This window comes from Embiotoca jacksoni, unplaced genomic scaffold (genome assembly GCF_022577435.1).
Source record: "Embiotoca jacksoni isolate LCO1_2020_lvr unplaced genomic scaffold, fEmbJac1.0.p SCAF_15, whole genome shotgun sequence".
NCBI classification, from domain to species: Eukaryota; Metazoa; Chordata; class Actinopteri; family Embiotocidae; genus Embiotoca; species Embiotoca jacksoni.
In genome coordinates, this window is record NW_027185285.1 from 13791974 (window position 1) to 13803775 (window position 11802).

General features: G+C 40.6%; 1 protein-coding gene across 1 annotated transcript; it reads right to left on the minus strand.

The window, feature by feature from the left end:
• Window positions 1–927: 927 nt before the first annotated feature.
• On the minus strand, window positions 928–4854 carry nptx1l (neuronal pentraxin 1 like). Its single transcript, XM_069149740.1, has 5 exons — window positions 4300–4854; window positions 3787–3994; window positions 2812–3056; window positions 2553–2732; window positions 928–2150 (listed from the first exon to the last, which is right to left on the minus strand). Exons 1-5 carry the CDS (start codon window positions 4741–4743, stop codon window positions 1929–1931), a joined length of 1299 nt encoding a protein of 432 aa, XP_069005841.1. The 5' UTR covers window positions 4744–4854; the 3' UTR covers window positions 928–1928.
• Window positions 4855–11802: the final 6948 nt, after the last annotated feature.

The window sequence follows — 11802 nt, forward strand, 5'->3', positions numbered from 1 at the left end:
GCGTCGTTAGGTCACACTGACACTGTTATATATGGTTTGTGCACAAGACAGGTGCAAAGTGTAAGTGACAAAACAATAAGGAACCGGAAAAAAAACATTTATTACTTTTATTTGTTTTGTCGAACCACAAGGGAAATTTGTTGAGCAATTATAGGATCTTTTTTTGTTGGGGAGCCTTCATTGGACTCTTTGTTGATTGATTTTGAGGATGCTGTTGTTCTGTTGGCTCAGAGGCTCAGTCTCACTGGGAGAATGTGCTGTAGTTTGTGTTGACTGGACAATAGATCGTGCCTTCATGGCAAGCGTCTCGTTTTGCCATGCCAACTGTTGCCAGCGTTTTTGTTTTATAGTATTGCTGTTTTAGAGCTGAAACATTAGTTGCAACTATTTTGACAGTCTGTTAATTGTCCAAATCATTATTATTTGATAGCGTTCTCTAATTGCACCCTCTAAGATGAGGATTAGTTGATTCTCTTTGTCGTCTGTGACTGTAAACTGAATGTATTCAGACTGTTGTTTCAATAAAAGAAACAATTAGAAGATGTCACCAGGGACTTTAGGAAACGCTGATTTTCATTTTTCTCTGTGTTCTGACTTAATAGACCAAATTATTACTCAATTAATCAAGAAAATATAATTCAGATTAGCTGTTAATGAATATAATCAGGGTGTGTAGCCCTAAACTTGTTACAAACTATATTTCTAATAATTTTGCATCAAACATGGACACGAGCTTGAAGGTGAAACATCAAGCCCATATTTGGAGGCAAACTCAACATGTTAACACAATTTAAAGTCAGTCATGTTTAGTAAGTTTTAGGTTTGTAGACTCTTGAAAAGGGAAAATTCATTGCTTTTATTTTGATGAGCTCCGGTTTAATTGTCATCTCTTGTGAATAGATAAATAAATATATGCTTACACCTGCATATGATTCAAGTATCACAATTTATTACAAAAACTAGAACTTTTTTAATCTGTCGGTGTTGCCATGCTTTAAGCATATAACAATACAGTATAAAATCTCAACCCAAAACTAGGATAGTAAAAGCAAAGATCATAGATGCTGACGCAGCATTACAGAAGTTAAGACATGCTGTTACTGTACAGAGAACATTCCCATTGAAGTACAAGCATCTGCAAAATGCGCCATTGGCATCAATGAATTGCATTTTACAATAATCAATCTGATCCAACTTCATTCAAAGTGTTACAAGAAACACCTCCTTTTGAAGAAATTAATTTACAAGAAAATAAATACAAATGCACAAACACTCTGCAAATGATAACGAATGTGCTGAGATCTTTTTCAACAGCCCAAGGCACTCAGGCTCAAATGTTGGCAATAGATATACGTCATTCTTCACACAAAATCACATCAAGCAGGTGGTGGGAGAGAAAGAAGAGTGATAGAGAAACAATGTTGTCTATTTCATAACCGCTTGAAGAACACATTCCTTTTTAAAGAAGTCCACCTTGCCCTTTTTCACAGTGAAAATCCCTGGCAGTCGAGACACAAAAGGACATTTGAAGAAGTCAGTCGTTTTGTTGAATTGTGTGACATCTGTTCTCTAAAAACTACATGACCCTCTTACTGTACTTTGGAAGCTGGCCTGTCATTTTGGGCTCCCGAGAGCGGCCTCTGCTCTCCGGAGTGGCATCGCCTGCATTTTTCAAATGGGACCACAAGTAGGCCTGATGTGCGTTCAAGCACAACAGGATGCCAAAGTGTCCCGTTTCAGTGACCTGTCCCATGTGAGAATCTGGTAGAAAGCTATCAAATTGTCCACGAATGATGTTTTCAAATATCTATAAGAATTCCAGATGCTATTCATTGAAACAATCTCCTCCTGATCTTTCAAAAATTAGTCTACCGATGCCATAACAACAGTGCCGTTAGCAAACGCATTGAGTTTCTCTTCCCTGCAGTTCAGTTGAGCTGGCGACAGGCTTCGAATGTCCACTTCGAGGTCCCTCCGTAAATATCAAGGCTCGTCTCCATCCATGCAAAAACGTTGCCCACTTGAGCTTTGCTGCTGCAAGTCGCTAGATTGTAAATCTCTTCGACGGATAGTTTCCTATCCCAGATGTGAAAATTTGCCAGGTGTCCAACAAAAGCTTGTGTGGCATCAAATCCGTCTCCCAGCGTGTCCTGCAGGAAAGACAAATGGGTTTAATCAAAGGTCGATAAGGTTGCTTCACGAAGAGAAAAACAAATCTCTTTTATGAAAACATTTTTGGACTGATGAAACTGAAGGAGGAATGGCAGTTAAATATCTAATCATCTTATTTTAACGTGACATGTGAAAACAGCCAAAGATAGACAGGAATATACAATTTATTTTACAATGAATGGGGGGGGGGATCGTCCACCTTGCTAGCAAAAGTTTTCTAATCTATGATATCTAGGACTCCTGTTCAATAATAAAATAAATGTAAAAAGATGCTCTCCATATGTGCCTTAAAACGTCTCCTGTTACCATGTTGGTGCTAAAAGTACAAGAACTCTGATGAGGAGCTGAAAAGCAGGAAAACCACAGTGTTTACTCTTTACCTGCTCTTGGCCGAGGATCAGCAGGCCCTGTGGTTTGATAGGATGATATGGAGCCAGATTTTCTCCATACCCCCTCTTCACACCATCTTGGAAAGCCTCCCAAACACCATCACGGGTGGTCCAGGTCACGCAGATATGATGCCACTCCCCATCATTGATCAGAAATGGCAGCTTTGCAACCTTTAAAACACAGGACTTGTCAGTCACAGTGACACTTTCTAATAAAATTGACAACATTTCCTCTTTGTTCCAGTCATACCTTGTCATTTATGAGTATCTCCATTGGGTTGTTTCCCCACTCGATGAGGACCAGCTCGTTGGCTTGTCCAGGAACTGCGTAGGAGAAAGGTGTGCCCACTCCCGGGGACGCGTTGGACTTGAGCCACATGCACACGGTGAGGGCAAACATCTCCGGCAAACTCTTCTTCACTTTTGCGTACATGTAGTTGGTTCTCAGTGGGAACGTGAGCTGGAATTTATCCAGCGGCCTGTTCTCTCTTTGACCTGTGAGGAAGTTATAGAAAACAATATTTGGCATCTTTGTAAGGAGCAGTATCTGTGTGTTTTCTCTGATTTTTACTATGTCAAACACAAATACATAATTTCCAACACGCACGTCCTGAGGATTTATACAGGAATTATGCGTTACACAACAAATCCACAATGTTGATGATCCAGATTTGTTTTAATCTGGCATGATAAACCCATCACAGGAATAGTGACGTTGATAACCTTGACCTCTTTTTTTCTTATCCATCCGCACTTCTTCAGGTCACAAGTGTGTGCTGCTGCACGGGACCAGAGGGGTCCCAGACAGAGTGGCCTCGAGGTTCAAGTTCTCAAATGGCTCACAGTGCAAATGGAGGGGATAGGTCGTTCACTGCATGTTGGAAATGGTTTATCTGCAGGAATTAGAGCAGGACACTGCCGAATATAGCTGGCTTGCTCCAGCTTTGTACGGATGAACATTAAATCTACTGCTGAGGTCATTAAAGCCCAGGCTATAATGCCAAATTGGATAGGGAAAGATTTTTTTTTTTTTTTTTCATTTCCCATTCTCCCGTGAAATCGCTCCACTGCAGAGATCCGCTATCTCCTCATGATTACTGTGTCGCTGATCGGTATCATCCCTCTGCCTTGCTTCGACAGCATCCCACCCATTACTCACGGCCCAAGCACTCCCAGATCGACTTCACCTGTTTGGTGCGCAAGCCTTTAAACTCGTCCGACGTACCTTTCTCCAGGTCGGTGATCCTCTGGTGGAGAGATGTGAGTGTGGACTCCACTCTCCCACGCTGCTCCGTCTCATTCCGGAGTCCTGGCTTCCCCTCCTCGATGCTGTTCACGCGGGACAACACTTGCTTCTCCAAGTCGTCGATTTTACTTTGGAGAAGGTCTTTGAGGCTGTTCGCCTGCACCGAGTTATTACTTCTGCTGAATTGCTGTTATGGGTGAAAAACACGCATTAAGATCGAAGTAAAGGCTACTGCTGAGCGAAAATAATTTTAAATTAACTTTTATTTTGGAAGGTTATTGCAGTGAATGAAAAAGCAACTTAATTTATATCTGTGAATGTTTGTTTTTGCCTTCTGTGCTCATAAAGCAAATTTAATATTGATAATCAGAGATGGATCGTGCATTATTCGTTATCATATTCATATTTTAGCCACCGAAAGTGTTTGGCATTTTCAGTTTTACGCATGAGTCGCCGAAAGTGCTTAAGAAGTCTTCAGAACAAGCAGCCTACCTCCAGATTTTCTAATCTCTGCTTCAGCGACTGTAAAGTCTGTGATAGTTGCGTCAAAGTGTCAGCGGGGCCCCTCGACACATCCCCCATTGTGTTTTTGGTCCCAGTTTCTTTCCTCCTGCCCCCTGGCCGCGCGTCCCCGGGCTCGGCGCTGTTCTGGCTCTCACAACGAGCCAACTTTGAGGTTAGTTCTCTGATAGTCTCTTTTTGGTTGATGATATTTTCTTTCTGCTGGAAAACCGTCTCCTGCAGCTGCATCACAGTGTTCTTCAAGTCCTCTCCTGGCACACTGTTCTGCAAGGTGGCCGCGCATATGTCCATATCCTTAGGTACGGACGTGCAAATGAACTGCGTCTGTCCGCCAAAATCTTGAGATAAACTCTCCAAAAACACGCAGGAAAATAGAAAAAGTCTCCAACAGATCCCGCTCTTTGTGGCCTGCATGTCGGCGTCTTTGCTGGGTTGCGTTTTGTTTCGGTTGATGCGCCGCAGTGACTTGCGCGCTTGTGTCCCTCTGTTGTTTTACTCGGTCTGTAGAAGTGCAGCCGTTTTTATAGAGCGTGCCCTGTTCTGCGCAGAGCAGGTTCACTGCATCACAACCGGTGGGAGTGGGAGGGGGGATCGCGCTGCTCCCGCTGTTTAAACGGCCCCAAAAGCAGCGTCACATTCAAGAGATGAAACCCATTTTGCTTTCAGCCTCCCACATGTTAAATCTTTCATCACTTCGACTATTTGTCATTTCTCGCCGTGTATTATTCATCCGGAAAACGCGGATTTGTAGGCAGCGAGGAGCGGTTTGCTCCTGTGGCGGGGTTCCAGGAAAGCCAGCTGTGTTTGTTTTGTTTTGGGCGCACTAAAAACTCACACACACACTGCGCGAGTAGGTGGATGTAGATCAGAAGTTGCAGCAATTTGCGGATGACGGTCCCCGCAGATTCAGCACCAAGGACAGCTCCGACCACATCACATTGTCACAGAGAGCGGCTCGGCTCTGTTTCTGCTCCCTTCAGAACTCAAGAGCAACTCATTTGTGAATACAGGTTGTTTAAACACGAGAATAGTGTTTCACGTTTTACTTTACAGTCTTTATTTCTCCTAGTTTTTCGTCTGCCGTTTTCCTTTCAGGTCAAACGCACCCAGAACACACATACCGACCTCCTCATGCATTGCCGATCTGCTCTCCATATCACTGCTTTAATCACCTCAATAATTCAGTTCCTAAAATGATAATCGACTCCCAAGTGTTTTACCCTATTATTCAGTAGGACAGTTTTATGTAAGAATTTCATTGGCCAGTAGCCGCTTATTTATTCAACCAAATGGGAAAAATCATTTTGAACATGTAATGAAAACGTATCAGCTCTCGGATCAAAATTAATTTCTTTGGGGACCTATCCAGCATGAGAGACAAAAGTCAGCATCTGACAAAAAGATATTAAACAGGTCATGGCGCGATTATTCTCATCCGTCCTGGGTCTGTAAAGCTGAATGGTTTGTAGCTGCAGGTGCCTTTTTTGCAGGCCAGGAAATGAACAGTGAATGATTAAATTGTTGTCAGGGGAAAGAACCCCATTTAAAAGCTGCAAAACCTATCAAGAGTGTAATTTAAGTGCTGCTGCGATATTACTGTAACACTTTTATTAGTGGATGGGAATGATTAGAAAGAACTGCACTTGAGAGCTTTAAAGTAAATCTTCCTGTCAAACATTTCTTCTTACAGTATGTAAATATTTTCATCTAGTTGTCACCTGTTAAACGTTTGAGTCATTACATAAAGGCTTTTGGTTTTAAGAAGTCAGTATGTCAATGTGATGCAATCTTAATGTGTATTAGTCAAGTGAACAGTGTTATAATATGTGACCTAACTCAGCATTTATGTATTTTTTATTTATTGTCCCACTGAACATTTATGTGGATTACCGTCCATTAAAGTGATGCAACAAAATCTAAGATGATTGAAGCAGGAGAGAGGGTTTAGTGATTTTACTCTGTTCTTAATCCTAAATTGATGGACAGTCTTTATGAAAACTAAAAAAACGAAGCTTTCACAAATGCCAGAAAAAAACTGCATCTTTTGAGCTCTTTAATGTGGCACAAATGGCATAAGTAAAGAAGTCAAGGTGAGGTAACTCTCCCGGAGGAGTTCCAAGTGGATGGTTGCTTATCTGGAGCTTTCTCTGAGATGTTGTGAGTAAAGTGATACCGGGCCACGCTTGTCAAGGGTCAAAACCAGCATACTTTGTGTGAGACCAAACAGGATTTAAGAAAACCTCTTTTTTAATTTTTTTATTTGGAAATCCTACAGAAGCATTCACGGAAAAATAATGGTGAATGTGGAAAGCAGTAACCTCAGCACAGGATAACACGAATGCTTTTAGCTGCATTGCCATTGAGTGAAGTACAAACAGACTTAAAAACTCAAATCTTATTTTATGTTGTGCAACATAAAGCCATGCACTCTGGCCCTGTCAGAGCACCCGAACTCGCAAAGCAAGTGGGTAGGAGTAAACAACTTTTTGTCTCCACCATTTCACCCATCTGCTAAATCTGTGCTATTAAGTAATTACACATCATGGACCAGAGTGCTCTCCAGTTCTTTACAAAGGGCACACAGCTTAGACCACCTTCCAAGCAAGTCATTCGCCAAAACTCTTGCTGAAAAGTGATTGTTAATGAGGAGAATAAACAACTGTTATTATTGTGATTTGGATTGATTTTATCCGACTGTAAAATACAGTATCATTGGGCAGAAAAGCGCAGACACCATCCACCCTGTGGGAAAGAAGGGGAACACTGCAAAACGTCCAAAGTCTATCTCTCATTATGAATTCATTATTCAAGGCTTCCCACACAACCAAGTCTTAGAGCCATATGCTTAAAGTAGAGAAACCCTCTGTGCTCCTCAGAAACAAGCTGTTCTTCTTCCCGTCACCTACCACTCCCGCCATTCCTCCTCTCCTCCTACAGACATATGAAATCCCGCTCAAGCAGACACTCAGAGGACACTGGTTTTTTGAAGCCTTTCCACTCTCTCAAATTAACATTTTTCACTGGATGCCACAAGTTCAGTCTGCAAGCATATTGTGTTATGCTGTGATTTAAAAAGAAATGTCGTAACAGCTGTTGAATATATAATACTGTTAGCCTTGGAGTGCATGAAATAATAATAGGGTTTGTATGAAATGATTATTTGTTGTGCAAGCCATTGTGCGAGACATAACAGCACAACAATCCATGATGCCAGAGATACTAATCTCATCCAAACAGCCTACAGTAACTCTCCTGACAGTCCTCCGCTCTGTGTGGCTCCAGTTCTGTTAGAGCCGGGCACACTGTCCACCTGTTGTGGCAAACAGCTTCTCCTTAATAATGCATTCAAACACAGAGGAAATGCATTCTCCAGCAGCAGAGATCAATAGTTGTAATTTCACATGTTGGCATCCCGCCTGAGACTCGTTCTCCCTCCCCGACTTCTTTCCTACCTTCTGCCTCAGAGTGCTGCTGAAGACCTTTTGGGAGAAAACAGATCAGGATCTTTTTAGTTTTTATTTTACTTTGAAATAATTTTTCTATTATCTATACCTCATTGGATTATTCCATATGGACATCCTTCTTTTGACTGTTCAAGCACTTTGTTGACCAGAGCGTTCTTTACATCTCCATTACATAAAAGCAGCACAACAGTCCCAAAACACAACTGAGGCAAAAAACACACAAAAATACAGATAAAATGCTTTTAACAAAAAATTCACAGGTAGTTGGCATTAAATACTTGGTCAGATTGGTAATATTTGTAATTGACAAATTATTATTTCCTTATTATTTGATTAAGAAAATTCACTTACGGTTGGCATTAAATACTTGTTCAGATATTTATGTAATTATTATAGGAAGCTGTACTTTCAGTTATGAAAACATTAAATCAGTGCATTTTCTAGTTTGTCTTTTTCTGTTAAATCAAAAGAAGGTTTTGCAGAAAAATATTTTATCAAGGTCAGCTATTGAAATAAAACTCACTGCAGATTGTCACTCTATCAAAACATTATGACTAATACCCATCCTGGCTTATGCTCAATGAGTTTTAAAGCAAGGTATCATATAAGTGCTGTCATTCGATTATATAATTGTCACAACATTGCAGATATTCGTCACTTTGCAACAGTCACCGTGCCTCTGTCCTTAACCAGTGAACCTGTAGTGTTTGAATCGCAGAGAAACAGCTCAACACTTACAGTATAAATATGTGTAATATGCTCGAGGAAGCTCCAGGTTACAAGAAGGTGAGGTTTCCATTCCAGTGAGACTCCTATAGTTCAGCCCTCCTTGGTAATTACTGGAAGGCATTTCATCATTTCTATGAACAAAAGCCTAATTAAGCTGCCGCTTTGTGTAGCAGGCCACAGCCAGCCTCACCACACCAGAGGAGGAAAACAGCTGCCATTTTGAGGTCAGTGAAACATCACTTTCCACTGGCTGGTTGGAGAGAGGAAAATGTCAGGCAGTTGCCGACACAATGTAAAAAAAAAAAAAAAAATAGTCCAGAGAGGCTCATTAAGACAAAGACATTTTACTCATAACTTCTCATTACCTCTCTCTTTTTTTTTTTTTTAGTTATTTCCCTTATGGTGTGCAGATGGAGTTTTGCCTACTGTATTGCTTTCCTTATGTTTTATTAAAGGTTGTGATTTAATTATTTTTCCTGCTGCATGAGCTGAGCGACCATCTGAAATTGATACAATGCATCATCTGACATTGGGATCATTTTCTGTGCTGATGTGCCAGCATTTTCCTACTGCTCAAGAAGATGAGGAAATATTTAACAATTTGCGCATGGAAGTATTTTATTTTTCTCTTTCCGGTGCTTTGAGTGGATAATGATTTGATACCGAATCTCTAAACACACTGTTTTGTACGGACAGTGTTTTTTTTTTGTTTTTTTTTAACAAGTCCATCATTTAATTTTTCTGATCTAATCTGTTGTCAGACACATTGAAACTGTGCAGCACATGTTCACAGAAAGCTTCATGATCCACTTCTTGTGTGTGAGAAAGCAAACAGGCTTTTTGTAGTCTGCTCACACCACCACCTGTTGCCTTTGCAGTTCTGTGCAGGTTTCGATTTAATAGATGATTAATTATGACTTGAATATTTCTCCCTCCCTTCCCTGGGGGAGTGTTTGCTTTTGTGTAAATGGAAATTTGTTTCTGCAGTGATTTCCATTCTTCTAACTCAACCATAGCTGATCCTTTACCAGACATTTAATTGAATTAAATTGTATTTATATAGCACCAAATTACAACATTTCAACAACAGTTTTTTCAGGGCACTTAACACAGTACAATCCATACAACAGAACCTTACAACATTATACAGAGGAACCCAACAATTAAATAATTGACAACTAGAAGGAAAATCTCCCCTTTAAGGGAGAAAAACCTCCGAAAGCGGGAAGAAAAAACTCCCTTTTAACAGGAAGAAACCTGCGAAAGAACTAGGCCCTGAGGTGGGCGGCCATCTGCCTCATTGAAATGTAAATAGGTGCACATATGTGCTTGCCTTCCTTCACACAGCATCTTACTGACCATACTCTCATTTCAAAATAATGCTATATTAATTTCCACTGATTTAATGCTGTCTTCTGTGGTTCTGAAGGTGTCTTAGTGATGTCATCAGCGATTATCCCAGTTTTGGCTTGAGATTCAGTTTCACTATAATGTCCCCCAAGTTTTGTAGTAGCAGTTGTAATTGTTAGGAGATTACTTCAGCTCTGTCCTTCAAAGATGTTTTCATTGTGTTGACGACTTGCTATAGATACTTGCATTACGATGAACCTTTAGAAAATGAGTTACAGATTCCTGCCACCCAGGAATAACTCGGAGAACATGGCCTCTATACCACATTGATCTTCTTTTGTCTTCTCATTGCCGCTGCTATTGTATTAGACTGCTTTGAGATGAATACGAGAGGCACGGCAGTCTTTCAGTTCCTGAAGGGATGTTACATAATGAATTAGTTATCAGACATCCGGAGGTGCACATCACAAACGGCCTTCCTTGTGGATTGGATTTCAATCTGAGCTCAGATTCCTTCAGCACAGTTGACGGCTGATTTCAGATTCCACAAACACCACGTCGTTCAAATTTATTGCTTCAAATCCAACAGTTCTTGTTGCCTTCTTACAGGAAAACTTTTACAGACTGACTCAACAAATGAGGCCTGCTAAACCATAACTGTAAACCACCATTCTGTATGCACATGATTTTTAGATTATTCTTTGAGATCCAGCTGGTTCTCTGTTTTGCATATAAAGCGATGGATGTGAGTGAAAGTTCAGCATAATGTACAGATTGAAAAGTAATGTAAAATACGATGTAAATGCAGATCATATGTTGAAACTCTCTGCTGCTACAGCTACATTTTTTAGTTTGGGTTTCCTTGATTTCAGTTTATAGACATGTTTATACTTTATGTTTGTGGTACGTGTCCATGACAAGCATGAGCCGTGTGTAGGTGGGAGCGTCTCGCTTGTGCAGCACGCAGCTGTCAAAGAAGCTGTGGAAGCATGAAGTGCTGTCAAGAGATGCAGTCTAATGAAGGGACGTAGTCTTGCTGAGCAACACAAAAGGAAAGTGACTTGTTCAAGGCCTCTGTCTGGCACCTTTTCTGTGCAGCAGAGACTGTTGACACCCTGCTGGATCACACCGAGCTGGAAAAAATAAAAATGTTAAGGCTGCTGAAGTAAAACTTATTCCTTACTAACTAATTAAGATTCAAACCCACTCCCACTGTGTTGGAATCGTGATTCTTGCCCGTTTTACTCAAAAACTGAAATCACTCATCTATATACAGTTGCTACACTTCCATTTTTCAAGTTCCTCTTACCTGTTCTTTGTGGTTTGACACAATGCGTAACATTTTCAGAACAGTCTCCATTAAAGGTACATTATGGAGTTTTTGACCACAAGTTGGAGCAAAGATTTAGGGAGTTTTTGTTTTGCTTAAACTCTGCTAGAAAAGTTTAAGTGTTCGTTCCCTTCGTCTGCTCAGACGCAGAACTCTAAATACACATGATTGGACTTCTGACGGACACAATGGGAATGTTCAGATCTCAAGTAGAAGAAACGCAAGTTGTTTTTTTTTATCTTTCCAAAATGTTACTCTCTAGGCTATGTAAAGCTAATAACTTACAAAGAACAGCAGGTAAATACATAACACTACTGTGACAGTAGCAGAAATATGTGACCTAAAGATAAATAAAGTATTTAAATAAGTAGGTAAAACAAAAACGTCATCAACTCTGATTCCATGATGGAAATCAGTTCCTTGAAGTGCCAATAGAGGCTGTCTCCAAAAGGGAGTCAATCTCCATGAACCAATTTGTTAAGGTGTAACCTAACAATAACATCTCCTGAAAATAATCTTGCTTTTGCTGAGCTGCAGTGGTTTAAATCACTGAAGTGATGCACAGGTGTACTTTAAGATCCTCTGTTATCACTGCTGGGT

Excerpts from the sequence above, each read along its gene's own strand:
- nptx1l (XM_069149740.1), bottom strand. The coding sequence starts at position 4,743 with ATGCAGGCCACAAAGAGCGGGATCTGTTGGAGACTTTTTCTATTTTCC. Across the intron at positions 3,995-4,299 it reads AGAGATTAGAAAATCTGGAG|CAATTCAGCAGAAGTAATAA; the intron begins GTAGGCTGCTTG and ends CACCCATAACAG. Across the intron at positions 2,733-2,811 it reads AGATACTCATAAATGACAAG|GTTGCAAAGCTGCCATTTCT; the intron begins GTATGACTGGAA and ends TGTGTTTTAAAG.